General features: G+C 43.3%; 1 protein-coding gene across 2 annotated transcripts in view; it reads right to left on the reverse strand.

Moving 5' to 3' along the window:
* Klhl12 (kelch like family member 12) overlaps positions 1–10,970 on the reverse strand; it is a 36,619-nt gene extending 25,649 nt beyond the window's left edge. The window contains exons 1-3 of one of the 2 annotated variants that reach the window (XM_040737792.1): positions 10,820–10,970; positions 7,682–7,919; positions 2,486–2,639 (exon numbers count right to left, since the gene is read on the reverse strand). In XM_040737792.1, the coding sequence (XP_040593726.1) occupies positions 2,486–2,639; positions 7,682–7,876 (349 nt within the window). In that variant the 5' untranslated portion in view covers positions 7,877–7,919; positions 10,820–10,970. Of the gene's footprint in view, positions 1–2,485; positions 2,640–7,681; positions 7,920–10,557 lie in introns of both variants that reach the window. The other variant, XM_040737791.1, reaches the window with a different exon arrangement.
* Positions 10,971–19,257: the final 8,287 nt, after the last annotated feature.

Consider the following 19,257-nt stretch of genomic DNA (forward strand, 5'->3'; position numbering starts at 1 on the left):
TAGAACTGGACCTAAAGGCAATTGTGAGTCACCATGAGAGTGCTGGAAATCGGCCCAGTGTCTCTGGGAGACAAGTGTTCTTAACTACTGAGTCATCTCTCTAGTCCCTATATCAAATTTATTTTAAAACTCCTGTGAGGTTGGGTATGGTGGCACAAACTTTGGGAGGCAGAGGCAGACAGATCTCTAGCGAGTCTGAAGCCAGCCTGGTCTACAAAGCATGTTCCAAGACAGGCGGGGGTGTTACATTAGAGAAACCCCGTCTCAAAAAACAAACAAGCCCTCCAGTGAAGGAAAACAATGCCCTAATTCTCTAACTGGGAAATTCAGAACAGAAGCTTGGGATGTGGCTTAACAGAACGCACAAGGCCCTGCCTCAATCCTTGGCACTAGAAAAAAGAAAAAGTACAGTGCATGAACTCAGTTCATTTTTTGTTGTTGTTGTTGTTGTTTTTTTTTTTTGTTTTTTTTTTTGAGGCAGGGTCTTACTCTGTAACCCTGGCTGACCTGAAGCTCATGATGCAGACCAGACTGGACTCAAACTTAACAAATACTTTTCTGCATCTCTCTCCCTCCCCCCCCACCAGTGCTAAGATTAAAGGTGTGTGCCACAACATCTTGCATAAACTTAATTCTTAATTTTGTAACACTTTACTTCAATCTTATATTACAAGTGGAGAATGTAGACCGGATATAATGGTTTGTTCCTGTAATCCCAGCATTCAGAAGGCTATAAAAGATCATAAATTCAAGGACAGCTTGGACTACACAGTGAGACTTGATTAAAACAAAACAAGTAACAGCAAGAATGTTTCATTTATGTAGATATACATAAATGGAGGTTAAAACAAACAGACTGGGAGCTGGACAGATGGCTCAGAGGTTAAGAGCACTGACTGCTCTTCCAGAGGTCCTGAGTTCAATTACCAGCAACCACATGGTGGCTCACAACCACCTACAATTCAGTCTGGTGCCCTCTTCTGGCACGTAGGCAGAACACTGTACATGTAATAAATAAACAAATAAATCTTAAAAAAAAAAGAAACAGACTGGCTAGTTGTCCTAGCCCACAACTGCAATCCTAGTACTCAAGAGGCTGAGGCAAGACGACAGAATTAGGAACACCAGGGATACAGCTCAGGGCAGTCTTTTCTATACAGTGTAAACCAAAACAAAGAAAAAGTACGTACACACAAAACAGTGAAAATTATATTTTAAACTGTTATACATCGATTTAAATTTTATTTTATTTACTGTTTTGGAGACATGGTCTACCAATATAGTCTATGTTGCCTCTCCTTCACAAGTGCTAGGTAAATTTTTTTTCTAGTAAGTATTTTCAGCCAGGCATGGTGGCACATGTCTTTAATTATAGCATTTGGGAAGCAGAGGCAGGTGGCTATGCTAGTGTTGGAGGCAGCCACAGTTATGTAATGAGACCCTGTCTCAAAAACACAAAACCAAGAACAAACAAGGGGACTGGAGACATGACTCAGCCACTAAAAGCACTTGTCACTCTTGAAGATAACCTATGTTCAGTTCCCAGCATCCAGAAAGCAGCTCACAACTGCCTGTAACTCCAGTTCCAGGGGATCTGACACCCTCTTTTGACCTCTGTGGCCACCAAAGGTCCTACTTTCCAGCATAACACTTACACACGTTAAAAAAAAGTAATAAAAATAAACATAAAGATCTTAAGATATTTCACATGATTCGAAGACTTAAAGATATAAAATGGTTTATATGAAGAGTTCCCTTAGCCTCTCCATGCCCATAGTCACCTAATGACAAGGTAAATAAGTAGACAGTATCTCTGTAGGCAATGAACACTATCAGTTTTTTGGCAATTCGTACATGAATATTATGTAAGTATGTATGCATGTATATATTAAGGAAATTCCTGTATTTTCCATTCTTCTGTTTTGTTTATGTAATTATCTTACGTGTGTGGGTGCTTTGCCTACATGTATATCTGTAGACCATTGTCTTACCTGGTGCCCAGAAAAGGGCATCAGATTCCCTGGAAATGGAGTTACAAATAGTTGTGAGCCACCAAGTGGGTGCTAGGACTCAAACACAGGTCCTTCTGAAGAGCAGTCCACATCCTTAACCACTGAGGCATCTCTTCAGCCCTTTGGTTTGGTTTTGAGACATAGTCTCATTTTGTAGACTAAGTTGGCTTGAAACACAATCCTCCTGTCTCAGCTTCCTAAGTGCTGGGACTACTAGTGTTAGCCACCACACCTGGCTCTTATGTATTCTCAAAAACAGAAAAAGTTTAAACATTTTCTTTTCCAAGAGCCAAATACTCATATTTGGAGAGAGTCTTTTGCACTGTTCTGAAATACATCTGACTTCATGCTCAGAGATTTGAAAGTCATGCTTCTATAGTTGGGCCTCTGAAAGTCTCGATTAATTTTACATCAATGAAAACCACTTCCAGAGCTGATGTGTCAGGAACAAGGATACCTTTTGTCAACTGTACCTTTCAGCTGAAGTAGACAGGCTGCCGGAAGGAGTTCTTGAACATTCTCCACTGTCACATGTACTGTTTCTGTGTATACAAAGTCCAACAGGATTTCCATGGTAGAAGCAGTTAAACCTTGAATGTCAACATATGGCTTCCCCTTCTCTGAAAGCTGAAAATTCACGAGGCAGAAAAGAATGGTACTTTTAATTCCACAAAATAAAGACAGAATCTAAGCCTAAGAGCTCAAAGGGATGCTGGTACTAATTAAATATACATCTTTTAAAAACAATAGTCTGGAGCTGGAAAAACAGCTCATTGGTAAAGAGTATTACTAGCTGCTCTTCCAGAGGACCTAGGTTCACTTCCCAGCACACATGGCAGTTCACAATCATCCACAACACCAGTTTCAGGGGATTGATGCCATTTTCTGACCTCCATAGGCAACAGTCACACACAAAAGGCATAGTCATACATGCATGCAAAACACTCATAAACATACAATAAAAATAAAAATGTTTAAATTATCATCTATTTTATGTGTATATAGCAAGTATGCTATGTATTTGTAAATCTGCAAATAGAGTGGGCGGTTGGTTGTATCCCTAGTAGTGAACAGTAGAATATCAAAAATTTTTAGAGAATAATTAACAGCCTGATTCCATATTAAAACCAACATAGATGCTGTAGAGAACAGAATACAAAAGTTTCATAAACTTGCCACTAGTATCTATGTGCTTTTCTGATAAAACATTATCTCTTTTCTGTGTTCTCCTGCCTACCACCCACACGCTATAGTTGTGGCTGATCTGGCTTTCAGTTTGTAGCCCAAGCTGTCCCTGAACTTGTAGCCACCCTCTTGCCCCAGACTTCTGAGGGCTGAGATTACAGGCATTTGCCACCATGTGTGGCTAAAATAGAAATAGTCAATTTGATGATAATAGGACTCTGAGGTTTATAGCTACATATTCCACTCATCTGCCCTCAGGACACATCTGGATGGAAAAAGAACATGCAGATCACTGTAAAAGGCTCTTCTGTTAACTGTCTGAACTAGAACTGCTCTAGGCTGTGTTATGACATCCTAAAACAAAAACAAGATCAAAAGCAAATGCAAAAGTGGGGGCAAAAAAGTCTATCAGGATACAACTCAGCTGTTGGGTGGTTCTTCAAAACATTGATGTGCACCTGTGATCCCAGGCCTTAAGGCGGAGACAGGCAGATCCTATGACTCTGAGAGATTCTGTCTCAAAAGTAAGGTAGAGGGGCTGGAGAGATGGCTCAGTGGTTAAGAGCACTGCCCGCTCTTCCATAGGTGCTGAGTTCAATTCCCAGCAACCACATGGTGGCTCACAACCATCTGTAATGAGATCTGGTGCCCTCTTCTAGCTTGCAGACAGAACACTGTACATAATAAATATTTAAACAACAACAAAAATCCACAACCCCAGAGAAGCTAGGAAACAAGGAAGACCCTAAGAGAGACATACATGGATGGACCCCTGGAAAAGGGACAAGGAGAACATGAGGAATCAGGAAGACTGGGGAAGAATAGAGAAGGAGAGCAAGAAAAGAGATGCCTTGATAGAGGGAGTCGTTATGGATTTAACAAGAAATCTGGTACTAAGGAAATCTCCAGAGATCCACAAGGAAGACACCAACTAAGAATCTAAGCAGTAGTGGAGAGGCTACCTTAAATGCCCTTCCCCTATAATGAGATTGATGACTACCTTAAATGCTATCATAGAGTCTTTACCCAGTAGCTGATGGAAGCAGAAACAGAGATTCACAGCTAAGCATGGAACTGAACTCCTGGAATCCAGTTGCAGAGAGGCTGGAGTGATTAGCAAAGGGGGTAAGACTATGCCTGGGAAATCCACAGAAACAGCTGACCTGAGCAAGTGGGAGCTCACAGAACGTCTGACAGCTGGGGAACCAGCATGGGACCAAACCAGGCTCCCTGAACGTGGGTGTGAGTTGGGAGGGCAGGGCAGTCTATAGAGCCTCTGGCAGTGGAACCAGTATTTATCCCTAGTTCACAAATGGGCTTTGGGAACCCATTCTCTATGGAAGGATACTCTCTCAGCCTAAACACACAGGGAAGGGCCTAGGTCCTGCCCCAAATGATGTGACAGACTTTGATGATCCCCCATTGGAGGCATCACCCTCCATGAGGGGAATGGGAGGATAGGAGAGAGGGAACTGGGATTGGTATGTAAAATAGACTGTTTTTAGTTTACATAAAAATTAATTAAAAGAAAAACAAAGGCCAGGTGTTGGTGCATTGGTGGTGCATGCCTTTAATCCCAGCACTCAGGAAGCAGAGGCAGGTGGATCTCTGAGTTTGAGGCCAGCCTGGTCTACAGATCGAGTTCCAGGACAGCCTCCAAAACAATACAGAGAAACCTTGTCTCAAAAAAAAAAAAAAAAAAAAAAACCAAAAAAGAAAAAGAAAAAAAAAAGATTTGGCAGGCATTGTCTTTACTAAAAGACCCTGTCTCAAAAATAAAATAAAAATGAAACTAGAACATTAAAAACTAAATAAATCTTTTTTAAAAAAAGTAAGGAGAAGGGTGACTGAGGGCTTCTGTCAATGGCCTCAAAAGGATGAACACACTAGAACCCACATGTGCTCACACACACACACACACACACACACACTCCTATTACAACACTCTTATGTACTTCCATTAGTAACTAAATGGCTTTATCATCTTTGATTTGTCCAACAGCCCAGAGAGTGACAAAAAACATTCTCTACAAAACCAATCCCATATATAAAATTAGTGGTACATGTTGTCTTTAATCCCAGGTAAAGGAGGTAAATTTCTGAGTTCAAGGCCAACTTGGTCTACAGGAGTTCTAGGATAGGTACAGAAAAGCCCTCTTTAAAAAAGAAAAGAAAACAAAAGAAGAATCATGTATGAGAAGAGATGAGTTATTTTCCAAGACTCTACAAATTTCTCAATGTTGAATAAGCAGTGCAGACAGACTTCTCCAAGACAACAGCAAACGAGACATTCATGTACAATCAGCTCAGAACTTCTGATTAACACCCCTTACCCAGCTAAATGCCAATGTTCTGGGGACAGGCATCATAGAGAACAGCTCAGGCTAGAGATCTGAGCTGTTGTATTATTCAAGACAGTTTTTAAATTAGCCTGGATTAGCCAGAATGTCCTGGCAGCTTTCTATTTCTCCTATCAGCCTTATGCCTGAGCAAGGGAGTTAAGAAGGAAGCTTTATAGTCACAAGCTGAAGAGGCAAAGCCCATCTGTGTGTAACATTCTCAAGCTCTGTGACCTTGGACAAAGCACTTAGTGAGACCCTTCTTCATATGTAAAATGAAACGGTAACATTTACCCCTAGAGTAAATGACAAACATGACACTGTAACAGGGTCCATGAATATAGTTGTTATTATGATACTTCTTTCCTATCCCGTTCTGGCAACTACCTCTTCATTATGGTGATGGGTCCTAACTAAAGAAAATACTGGTGGTTAGAGATATCTTTTAAAGAGTCTTATCATAGCCAAGCATGAGTGGCACACGCCTATAATCTCTGTACTTGAGGAGGCTGAGGCAGAAAGACGGAGTATTTCAGGTCAACTTGGGGCTATATAGTAAGATTCTGTCTCAAAAACAGATGTACACACCAAACCGGAGAGTTGAAGATGGTTAAAAGTGCTTACTACTCTTGTAGTAGCCACATCAGCTGGCTCACAACCACTGTAACTCTCACTCCACGGGATCTGATGACCTCTGGACCCTAAGAACAACTGATTGAACATGACACACATAAAATTCATGCAGACACACACACACAGGTCATAGTTGTTAGTTCTCTCCTTCCACCTTGTCGATCTCAGGGACTGAGAGTGGGTCCATCCGGTCTGATGGAAAGTATCTTTACTTGCTGAATCATCTTGCTGGTCTTCTTTTGTTGTTGTTGTTTTGTTTTTTTAATTAATTAATTAATTTTGTTCTTGGAGAAAATGTCTCATACAGCCTAGAATGGCCTAAAACTCGGTATACAGACAAGATGGTCTTGGACTTGTAGCTTTGTGTATGTTGGGCAATCACTTGACCAATTAAACTATATCCCCTGCCCTTGTTTTTGTTTTTATGAGACAGGGTCTCACCATGAGGCTAGCCTTGACTCCTGATCCTCCTGTTTCCACCTCTCAATGCTGGCATTACAGGCATGTGCTACCACTTCAGTCTAAGTTAATACTTCATAACCATTCATTAAATTCCCTTCTCCTCATTTGAAATCACCCTGAAATCTACACTGGTGGAAGGAACACTCATTTTCTTTTTTTAGGGGAGAAGGGGGTCCGAGACAGGGTTTCTCTGTGGCTTTGGAGGCTGTCCTGGAACTAGCTCTTGTAGACAAGGCTGGTCTCGAACTCACAGAGATCCGCCTGCCTCTGCCTCCCGAGTGCTGGGATTAAAGGTGTGGGCCACCGCCCGGCTATTTGTATCTTTTATGTACGTTGATGTTTTGCCTGCATGTATGTCTATGTGAGGGTGTGGGATCTAGACAATTGTGAGCTGCCATGTGGGTGTTGGGACTTGAACCTGGGTCCTCTGGAAGATCAGCCAGTGTTCTTAACCCCTGAGCCATCTCTCCAGTTCCTGCTGAGTGTGTTTGAGATGGGTATTATTCTATAACCTAGACTGGCCTCGAATTTATGGTGGTCCTCCAAATCTGCTTCCCGTGTATTGGGATTATAAGTGTGAGCCACTATATCTGGCTTCAAATTTATATTTTATTGGTAGCTTGTTTGGAAGTTCTAACAGGGCAGGGCTCCTACACTCTTTTTTTTTTTTTTTTTTTTTTTTTTTGGTTTTTCGAGACAGGGTTTCTCTGTATTGTTTTGGAGACTGTCCTGGAACTAGCTCTATAGACCAGGCTGGCCTTGAACTCACAGAGATCCACCTGCCTCTGCCTCCCAAGTACTGGGATTAAAGGCATGCGCCAACGCCCGGCTGGTCCTACACTCTTGATCAAAGAATGAGCTTTGTTGGGATATATCATCTGTGACTGAGCAGCCCCCTCAGAAGACACAAACAAGAAGGAAAGGAACACTCACTTAGCTGGCCAGAGAGTTCAGCCAAATCACCAACACATGCTATTCTGCTCTTTGAAATAAGAGAACTACAAGGTTACATACATGAATTTCACTCATGGAACAATGACTTGCACTTACCTCACTAGTGAACATGGCACAGAAATAATCACTGCAGGCAGCCAGCACAATCCGATGGGCAGGAAAGTCTTTCTGCTCTACTCTCAGGGTCACATCACAGAGGGTGTTGCTCTTCCTGAGAGAGTTCATGGAGTTGAGGATGGACTTAGCATGAGTATTTGTCATTATGTCTTTGGGGGCCATAATGCCGCCCATCAAGCACTTAGAGAAAGAACAAAGGAATCCTTGGACGATGCAGCTATAAGAGAAAAGAGATCATATTTAAGAAGTGGGAAACTGAATACACAATTAGCTTTACAAATTAAGGAACTCAAAAAGGGTTTCCTTAAACACAAACTTCCACAAGTCCAGAGCATGCCTGACCCCTGGCACCATTACACCACAATCTAGCTAATACCAACTTAAATAACTTACTTCCTCTGCCTCCAAATTCTACTAGTTCTATATCTTTGGATTCAACCAAGCAAGGATCAAAACATTCAAAAAGTAAAGTATTGACTTTTAACATATACAGACTTTTATTATTTTCCCTAAATAACACTATCTTAGTCAGGATTACTAATGCTGTGATAAAACTCCAGGATCAAAAAGCAACTTAGGAGTCAGGCGTAGTGGCACACACCTTTAAATCCTGGCACCTGGGAGGCAGAGGTAGGCAAATGTTTTGAGACTGAGGCAAATCTGGTTTAAAGAGTGAATTCCAGGACAGCCAAGGTTACACAGAGAAACTCTGTCTCGAAAAACAAACAACAATAACAAAAAGGCAATTTAGGGTTTATTACTTGGCTTACATATCCAGTCACAGTCGCAGTCCACTGAGGGAAGCAGAGGTAGGAACTCAAACAGGGTGGGAATTGATACTCCCGGGCAGGAGCTGATGCAGAGGCCATGGAGGGGAGGTTTACTGGCTTGTTCCTTATGACTTGCTCAATTTACTTACTTTTCTACTTTCTTTTTCCTTCCTTCCTTCCTTCCTTCCTTCCTTCCTTCCTTCCTTCCTTCCTTCTTTCTTTCTTTTTTGAGACAGGGTTTCTCTGTTGTAGCCCTGGCTGTCCTGATCAAGCCAGCCTCAGCTCACAGAGATTTGCCTGCCTTTCCCTTCCGAGTTCCAGGGTGAACGGAGTGCACTACCACTACCCACCTAGCCTTTCTTGCAGAACACAGGACTAAGAGACCAGGGGCAGCACAGTAGTAAGCTAAGCACTCCCCCACCAATCACTAGTTAAGAAAATGCCCTACCAACCTGACTGCACCCTGATCTCCTGCAGGCATTTTCTTAATCAAGGTTCCCTCTTCTCAGATGGCCATAGCTTGTGTCTCACTGACATAAAATCAGCCAATACAAAACAATCATTTTATTGTTTTAGGTATAAGAAATCCAAAAAGTATGCATGGAGTATATGCAGATACTGTGCATATCATTCCATATGACTTCAGAGCCGGGTGTTGTGGTGCACCCCCCCTAATTCAAGCACTCAGGAAAACAGACTGCTGCAAGCTGGAGGCCACCAAAGTCTACACAATGAGTTCCAGGCCAGCCTGCGCTCCATCTCTAAAAGCCAAGCCAAAGACCAGCACGCATAGATTTCGGTATCTGTGGATTCCTGGAAGCAGTTCCCAATGGGTATCAGAGAATGACAAGAACCCCAAAGTTCACGTGTATGCATCAGTTGAATAATTATGAAAAGCAATGTGAGGAATATTTTCCTGAGTGGACAGACTTTAGTAGTGCTGTTTTCCTCATCAGAACGCTTCCTGGGGAATGTGATGGAGATGGTTATGAGAACAATCTTTTACTTCCCAAAATGAACCAAGTAAAGAAACTCTTCTTCCAAAGTTCACAATCATAACTTTGAAAAGTAAAACTGAGGTTCTAAGTTCTTATCTTTTGTTTAGTTACATCAAAAGCACCCTCCAACAACTCCACAGCCTTTATTTTACAAAAAAGGGGATGATTCTCTAAAGTAAATTCGTTTTTAAAAGCTTTCCTTAAGTCAACACAGTTTCAATTGTGAGCCCCAAGAAACTCTAGGGATTTGTTGAATTCTCAGTAAGTGTCTGAAGATTACGAAATTTTCCTGGTGTCTTACTACAGGCAGGGCTCAGCCTGTCATTGGAACTTAAGGTTGGTGTCAAAACTGACAGTAATCCCAGGCTAGCAACCCTCCTCCCAGCACAAACCTCCTGAGCACATCCTTCACCCTTCAGAAACCCCATATTCTAGAACTTCTGCTAATATCTGAATAGAGGGGTTCCATTTTGAATGGGGGGAGGGGCATCAAATTCTAAAAGACTAAAATGAAGACAAAAAAAAAAAAAGTCGTTCTCCCCTGCTAACGCCAAGCTTACCATCAAGACTTAAAGAGACCTAAGCAGGCAAGGAGTTAGATATGCAGTAATGGAAAACTGCATCTGTATCTTGGTAGCTGTGTCTCCTAGTTAGGTGGGGACTTAACACATGCCAGAACCAAAGAAACCAACCAAACTGCACTAAGCCTTCCCATGGTCAGCCGGCACCTCTCTGGAGAAGCATCCGTTTGGGATATTCCCACTGTATCAGAAACCAAGGCATCGGAGTACTTAACGAATTGCCAACATGCACATTATCCAAGAAGGGATTGCAAAAAGATTCTGGCTTCTTTACAATGTGTTGCGGTTTCGACACCAGCACCTTGATTTTTTTTTTCAAGATCAAATGGTGGGGGTGCCCTACAAGAGAACATGAGGTCCACTATAATTTGTGAGGGAAAGGGTGTCATCTTACCTCCATGCATGAATATACCATGCACCACATCAATCAGTTCTCAAAAAAAAAAAAAAAAAACAAACTTCTTTAATATCCACAACGCAGACCCCAGTGCGCTGCTCCCACCTACCTTCCGAGAAAGCCCACTCCAATCTTCGGAGTGTGTAGCTTTGCTTTGTTAAATAAACTTCGCCTTAACTGTTTCTCGGCTGAATTCTTTCCTTTCAGGTGAAACCTTCTCTCGGGGCAGGCAGGCGCTGCTCCGGGGAAGCAGAGAAGGCAGCGCTAACCGAGTCTTCGCCCGACCCGGGGGTCACCAGGGCTGGGGGAAGGCCGCACCTCGGGCTGAGGGCAGAAGGGGAAGGCCGGGTGTCACTGCCGCAGCCACTCACCTGGGCTCCGTGGCCGCCCGAGCGGAGGGGCTGGGCGCAGGGCTCTCAGGCGGCCGAGCAGCCGGGGCGCCGCCGCCGCCCGGACCAGCCGCTGCGGAGCAGTCTCCGTGGTACTCCAGTCTCCAGGCTCGTCAGCCGCGCGGCGTGATGACGTCACGTCGCGGGAGGGGCGGCCCTCTCCTAGGTCACGTCACGTTAGGGAGGCTAAGCCGAGAGGCCCTGCGGACCTCGGGGTTCAGAAAACCGGGAAGGGAAAGTGGAAGGGCGGATGCAGTGGGGAGTGCCGCGCGCGAGCGAGGGCGGGAGGCGAAGGTCCGAGGCTGCCGGTCCCCACACGGTACGGCCGGCGGCTGCGTAGGCTGCGTCCCCCTCACTCTCAGCAGTCCCCCGCAACTTCAAAATTGCCCAGGTCAGTTGTGAACAATCAGGCTGCCTGTCGCCGTGGGACCTTCTCATTCCCGATGACCGCAGGCCCCTGGATCCTGAATGGGTCTGTCACCATGAGGCCATTACTTACTTCCTTCACTCCAAGCCAAGGGGAAGGAACTTGTGGATTGACTAAACTGCCAGAAATTGGACACAGTGAGGGAAATTGCAAAGGACCTTCTCAAAGAGGACACTGTAGTTGTCGTCTCTACTGCCCTGACCCACCACCATGTCATTCATTAGTGCTGAAGTTGTTAGGAACTTTGCTTCTCGTTGATTTCAAGTTTACCTTGTGGCTGAGAAGGGAAAGGTATTTCTTGGTTTAGCTTATATGAATGACCAATTGGATTATCCTGCATTTCTCTGCACAACGTTTGGTTCTGTTTGTTTTGTTTTTCGAGACAGGGTTTCTATGTGTAGCCCTAGCTGTCTTGGAACTCGCTCTGTACACCAGGTTGGCCTCGAACTCACAGAGATCATCCTACCTATGCCTCCCGAGTGCTGGGATTAAAAGCATATGCCACCACGCTTGGCTAATATTCGGTTCTTAAGGATAATAAAGTGTAGTCAAGTTTACATAGTGTTTCCTTCATGTCATATCTTCCTGATCCCAAGTTGTCCCTGAAGCTTAAATATGGTGAATAGAGTGCAGAACTGATAGAAAATGGATTTATTTGTTAAATGATTTATTTGTTAAAATGATTAATATAGATATATAGATTAATATAGATATATTTTGATTTTTTTTGTATCCTAGACATTGGACTGTTTGTCATGTTCCCAGGCTAAGGAGTGCCTCCCCACCTAATCTGGACCCAAAACTTCTAGACCAGATAAATGTAAAGTAGCTAGAACAGAAACCAATGCCCTCTTCTAACCTCCTTGGTCACCAGGCACATACATACATGCAGGCAAAACATTTATACACATAAACAATTATTTACTAGCTCTCTTGGACTTCTCTGACTATTTCTGCTTTTACATGTAAACATTTCCCTTAGACTTTTTACCTTTTTTCTTTTATCTAGGCAAATGCTTTCCTGACAAGCAGAAAAAAAAGAGTTATTCAAGCATATATTGAGAGCTGGGCATTACACATGTAAACCCATACTCAGGAGACTAAAGCAGGAGACAGCAAATTCAAAGGTAGCCTGACTTGTGTGGGAAATTCTGGCCTGAAAACAGTAACAACAAAAGCTGGAAATGTAGCTAGCCTGTGAGAGACCCAAAACGGATGGAGGTAGCCAGATAGAGAGTTTCTTTGGATTTTTTGTTTTGTCTTGTTTTTTTTTTTTCAAGACAGAGTTCCTCTGGCTGTCCTAGAACTCATTCCGTGGACAGGCTGGCCTTGAACTCACAGAGATCCTCCTGCTTCTGCCTCCTGAGTGCTGGGACTAACATTGTGCAACAACCTCCTCTTTGGGTCTTTGCCGTTTATTTGAGTTGCTAAGGCTCCAGTGTAATGCAGGACCTCGTTCTCTATAGGTAGTAAGGGAAAAGGGCCTGTGGTGAAAACTGCAAATCACTCATATAAATTGCAATGAAAACAGAGTCTGAGGTTAAAAGTATTAAGAGTTAAGATGGCAGAGTCTAGAGCACTCAGGGAAATGAGTAAGAGAGCTTGTAGCTGGGATGACACAGCCAAGCTAAACATACAACAGGAAGGACAAGGCTCTGGGCCAGTGAAGAGAAGCCATCTAGTCTCCCTGAAGCCCTTGAGGAACGGTTGTGAGACATGATTGTTCTTTCATGTATTCTTGCTGCCAATCTTGATAATTGTAATAGACTAAGTTGTAAGTAAAGACGGTTGCTAACAATAGTTTCTACCTAGGAGACTTATCAGACCACCCCCCCCCAGATAAGGAATTCAATATGATGTAAACGAGAAAGAGTGCAGCTACTTCTTTGAAGCTGTGATAGAACTCTCTGCCACGGAAAAGCTACAAATTGGTTGTGTAAATGTAGGATCAAGGAGAATAACGTTTAATTAGCAGCCACCAAGACACCTGCAAGATTGAATACCACCAGCCAATAGCACAAGTCAGAAGTAGAAAAAGGCTTCAGCCACCCTTAAAAGGGTGGGTGGCTAGTGAATAGCATCACTCTCTGGGTCTGGGGTGAAGGGGGAGGCAATACATGGAGTATGTGGGCCCTCTACTGGCTTGGCCCATAATAACCTAGCTTTGTTACTGTTTTATTGTTTGTTGCTTTGCTTTCACTTTTTAAATTTTATTTTATGGATGAATGTTTATCTTGCACATATGCCTGTGTACCAAGTACTAATGTGCATACCTGATGCCCAAGAAGATCAGAAGAGGGCAGATCACCCGGAACTGGAGTTATAGATGGTTGTGAACCACCATGTGGGTAATGAGAATCGAACCTATTTTAAGATTTATTTATTTAAAGCCTGGCGTTGGTGGCGCACGCCTTTAATCCCAGCACTCGGGAGGCAGAGGCAGGCGGATCTCTGTGAGTTCGAGGCCAGCCTGGTCTACAGAGCTAGTTCCAGGACAGCCTCCAAAACAATGCAGAGAAACCCTGTCTCGTAAAAAACCAAAAAAAAAAAAAAAAAGATTTATTTATTTATATGAGTGCTCTGTCTGCATGTTTCTCTGGAGGCTCGACAGAGGAGAGCATTGGATCCCATTATAGAAGGTTGTGAGTCACCATGTGGCTGGGAATTGAACTCAGTATCTCTGGAAGAGCTGGAAGAGCTGTCAGTGCTCTTAATCATGGAGCCATCTCTCCAGCTCAGAAAAAGTGGCTCTTAACTGCTGAGCTGTCTCTTCAGTCAGAATTAACTAATCTTGATAGAAATTCCCTCAGCTTTTATCCAATTTCTGCCATCACTCTAAGGGGTGAAACAACCCTAGACAATGGAGTTGGGCTGCTTTTCCCCTCTTGGGAGCCCCTTTCAATCTAGGAGTTTCTCTAACTTTTTCTTAGTTTCTCATGTTTCCACTTTTATGCAATAATTTTTTTGTTGTTGTTTTTGAGATAGGGTTTCTCTGTGTAACCCTTGCTGTCCTGGAACTTGCTCTGTAGACGAGGCTGGCTTTGAACTCACAGAGACTTATGCAATAATTCTTAGTAAAGTGTGCTTCTACTTTTCATACTCCCACATGAGTCCACACCATTCATCTCCGTTGGCATTAGACAACAAGCTTAGAGCTCCATCCCACGTTGATCTCTGGTGAGTGTTAAATGCCCAGCATCTTAGTCATTGGGTCATGAAGTTGGTCAGTGAAAGGTCCCATCATCCTCAAAAACTTGCATCATTTCTGAGGTTCTGGTTTGTTTGGTTGGTTTTTGGGGGGTTCCCTACTGTGGAACAATCCCTTTCTACACTATGAATATGTATTATTTCATTGGTTAATAAAAAGCTGACAGGTAGCTCACAACTGTCTATAACTCCAGTTCCAGGGGATTTGACACCCTCACAGACATACATGCAGATAAACATCAATGTACATAAAGTAAAATTTAAGAAAATCATTTAAAAAATATTGTACCCCTGAACTAAAGCACCAAGAGTCTTTCTGAGGCTTTAGCTACTCTTGGTCACTAAAATAATGAACTAATTTGGCTTTCTATGCATGCTGGTCTGTAACTTCCTCACCGACACTGTAACAGTTATCACTGTGTTGAGCCCCCTTACAGAGCTGTACATGTGTGGGACAAACCCACAAGCCTGTGGAAGGAACCACCTGTGAGTGAGACACAGAGAACTACTAGTTCTGTAGTAGCACTTAGATCCCATCCCACACAGGAATCCCTTCATCTAATACAGAAGGTTGCAATTTTCTGGAAAGAAAAGAGAGAATAATGGGAAAAAAAACTCGAAGGAGCAAGAGTTCCAGAGGGGGTGGGGAATTATCCTTTGCCAGTTTAGTTACATTTGCCTTTGGTAATTAGGGCAACTCAACCTGCAAATATTTGAAGGAATGTTCAGCTTATGTTTTTCTCAAGGGGAATATTTGCTGTCATAAATGTTTTGTGTGTGCTAAGTGACAAGTCCTAGGCAATGAAGCAAACTATAATGAATGTACAACCTACTGTAGCTAGAATTGAAAAGGAAATAAGAAATTATGAAATATATATGAACCCCTGTCCAAAAGGAAAGTTTTATAGACTGAATGTAAAAAGAGATGTTGGTGCTCAGAAGACTCATCGATGGGGATGAGGAGTTTGGTGTGGCCATACTTGGCAATAACTCCAGAGCTGCAGGTAGAGGGAGAAAGGAATGTTGGGCTTGCCAGCCACCCAGCATAGCCAGAACAATGGTGAGCTGTGGGTTCACTGAGACACTTTGTTTCCAGGAAATAGGGCAGAGGGTGATGGTAGGACACTGGTTGTCATAACTTAAAAGATGTTACAAGTCTGTGAGTAGTAAGCCAGATAAATTGTCCTGTTAAGTTTTATTAGAATTATTAGCATCACGGCCATAGGGCGGCCATGCTAAGGCCTTCAAAGAGAGCAGGACTTCAGGTCACAGAAAAGAGCATCATGAACAGAAACAGTCATCGTGGACAGTATGCCTGGGGCTTTAGGAGAAATAAATAGCCTTCTATTCTCTTCTGCTTTGGGATATTAGGAGAGTTACAGCACCACACCATAGACAGACCCTTCACTTCCAGGGAACAAAGGGGTTTCTTTCTCTCATAAGTTTCTTGAAGTCGGCCGGGGTGGGGATGTGGGGGTGTTGATAGCAAGACACCTAGCCTACATCACAAGATACTGATAAAAGTAAAGTTGCAATTCAAGGTTGTCTTGGGTCTGGGCTAGAGTAGGGTCTGCAGCTGCAGTGGGGTGGGGTGGGAAGTGGGGGTGGGGAGGTTGGAAACAGAGCTGCAAGGTCACAGCCGGTTTATCAACTCTCGAGTGGGAAAGACAAGGGTGGGAGCTGGTAAGTATGGCATGATTTTGAGAAGAGAGCAGCAGCCTCCACACATGCTCAACTATCTGTCATCATGCCTGCCATCATGTTTTCATGATGATAATGGACTAAGCCTCTGAAACTGTAAGTCAGCCTGGTTACATAATTTGCTTTACAGAACTGCCTTGGTCCATGCCTTTAATCCCAGCAGTCAAGAGGCAGAGGCAGGGAGAAGTCCCAGGTTGAGGCTAGCCTGCTCTACAGAGCACAGCCAAAGCTACAAAGAGAAACCCTGACTCTGAAAAAAAAAAAAAAGAAAAAAAGGAAAAGAAAAAAAATTGCCTTGGTCATGGTGTCTCTTCATAGCAATAGCACAGTAACCAAGACACACCCCACTAAATAAATATTTTTAAAATTATAAGTTGTGCCAGGCAGCAGTAGTGCACACCTTTAATCCCAGCACTCGGGAGGCAGAGGCAGGGATAGGCGAATCTCTGTGAGTTTGAGGCCAGCCTGGTCTACAGAGTGAGTTCCAGGACAGACTCCAAAGCTACAGAGAAACTCTCGAAAAACCAAAACAAAAAGTTGTGTCAAACTAAAGATGAATTTTGAGGACTCTAACTTTTCTACTGCTGTCCTTTGCCTTTCAGCTTTTTTATTCGTTCACTCATTTTGCTAGTAATCCATAGACAACAAAATTCTGTGTCAGTGGAAAAGGTTCTTGTGGCCTCTGAATGGGAAAATGCCTCTGCATTACCTAAATTCCCTGGGCAAAAACAGGGCTAACATTTGATTATGAGGTTTCCAGAGGCCTGTCAGCACTCTGGGTTTGCTGATGGGTTTCTGATCACCCTATAGACCTATAAAATAGTATTCCCTGGGGCTGGAGAGATGGCCTGGTAGTTAAGTACACTTACTGCTGTTGCAGAAGACCCGGTTTTGGTTCCCAGCATCTACGTGGTAGCCTGTAACTCCAGTTCCAAGAGATCTTCTCCCCTCTTCTGCCCTCCACAGGCTCCTGTACACACGTGGTGCACATATATAATACATACAGTAAGGCACTCATAACTTACCACATCAAATAAATAAACCTAAAAGTATGTTTAATAAGATACCACGCCGGGCGTTGGTGGCGCACGCCTTTAATCCCAGCACTCGGGAGGCAGAGGCAGGCGGATCTCTGTGAGTTCGAGGCCAGCCTGGTCTACAAAGTGAGTTCCAGGACAGCCTCCAAAGCTACAGAGAAACCCTGTCTCGAAAAACCAAAAAAAAAAAAAAAAAAAAAAAAAGGATACCACGACTCGTCTTAAAAATTCCATTTGTAAAGGGCTCATCTTCTCATGGATAAGCTCTACTGATTGGCTGTTTCATTGCTGTGTTTGTGCAGGCACCCTGTACCAGGGAATCCATGTGAAGGTCAGAGGAGCAAAGAACTGACTCCCACAAGTTGTCTTGTGGCCACCACACTTGTGCCTTGGCACCCCACCCCCATAATGAATAATGTGAAGGTTAGAAGTGTCAAACTCAAGATAAATTCAGGGAATCTAACTCTTTAACTCCATTCTCATCGGTCCTCCTTGCCTTTCAGCATCATCATCTTCCCTTTGCCCCTTTCTCTGTAATGCACGAACAGGACAAAAGCTGTAATCCATAAGCTGTCTCGAAGCCACTTTTCTCCTGCCACCTGGTTGGATCATGGGATTGAACTCAGCTCATCAGGCCTGTGTACAAACATCAACACCTACTGAGCCACTTTTCTGGCCTTGTTTAGCTCTTAAAACGGAGAGATATATCGGGCACACAGGGTGGGAGTGGGGGTCACACCTTTAATCCGAGCACTCGGGAGGCAGAGGCAGGCAGATCTCTGTGAGTTCGAGGTCAGCCTGGTGTACAGAGTGAATTCCAGGATAGCCAGAGCTGTTAACACAAAGAAACCCTGTATTGAAAAGAGCAAAAAACCAAAAAAACGGAGGGATATTAGCCTGTGTTAACAAAACAAGCATCAGCTTTTGGTCTGCATGCATTTCACTGGGGCCTTCATGATTCCACTTTGTTTATACTGAGTTCTCTGTGATAGGATGTACTTGTACAATGAGATCCTTTAGTTGATATTTATAGGGATGTTGATTTTATGTAACCTAGAGTTTGACTCAACAAGCTGATCTTACTGTTTCAGTCTGTTATAAATTTAGATTTCTACTTCTTTTAAAATAGTTTAACTTCATCTGTGTGTAGGCCAGAGGTCATTCCTCAGGAGATACCTAACTCATTTTCTGAGACAGGGTCTCAGTAGGACCTAGGGCTCCCCAGTTGGGCTAAGATGACTGGCTAGTGAGCCTCAGGGATCCACCTGTCTCCACCTCCCCTGCACTGGGATTACTTCTGTGCCTCCTATTTTTTATGTGGACGTTAGGCTCAAACTCAGATCCTCCTGGACTTACCAACTAAGTTACCTTCCCAGTGCCTGCTTCATCTTACAAGTTTTAACATAAAGGTTGGCTCATCTTGGTGTTTCTGTATACTGCCTCTTGGTGTTTGTTATATGGTATGTTCACGTGATAAAGTACCCTCCCCCAAAAAAGGTTTGACTCAAATTGACTTACAAGTAATTGAGGACTCATGTAAACTTACTCCAAATTCCTTTTGTTTGTAATGTGATATGAATTTGTCTCAATGTGCCAATTAGAGTTGGGTAACATTGAGGTTCAAAGAGGAAATTTCATCACTATAGCAATGTTGTAAGGGACAAATGGAGGGGCCCAGTGGTCCCCAAGTCCATCTTTGAGGTACTTATGTGAGTTTTAAATTTGAGTAGAGAAAAAAATGGGCATGGGTCAAGGGGTGTACATAATGAGACAGTCTTGGTAGAGGTATGGTCTGGATGATTATCTGAGTCTCCTTCCAGGCCCTAGGAAGTCCTTTGCTTGAGGAGACAAGCTGGTTCTCAATGATGCCCTCTGTGCCAGGATGCGGCTGCACATTCATAGATAACTGCCTTCATGAGGGATAGTCTGTCCTGGGAAGCTTTGCTGTCTCTGGAATACAAGGTGACTGCAAGCTTAAGATAATTATCTGCCTTCATGTTTTCATTAAAATTAGAAGCTCAGTGAGACAATGTGCTAATATATCAACT

The sequence above is a fragment of the Mesocricetus auratus genome, unplaced genomic scaffold, assembly GCF_017639785.1.
Source record: "Mesocricetus auratus isolate SY011 unplaced genomic scaffold, BCM_Maur_2.0 Super-Scaffold_100676, whole genome shotgun sequence".
Lineage (NCBI taxonomy): Eukaryota > Metazoa > Chordata > Mammalia > Rodentia > Cricetidae > Mesocricetus > Mesocricetus auratus.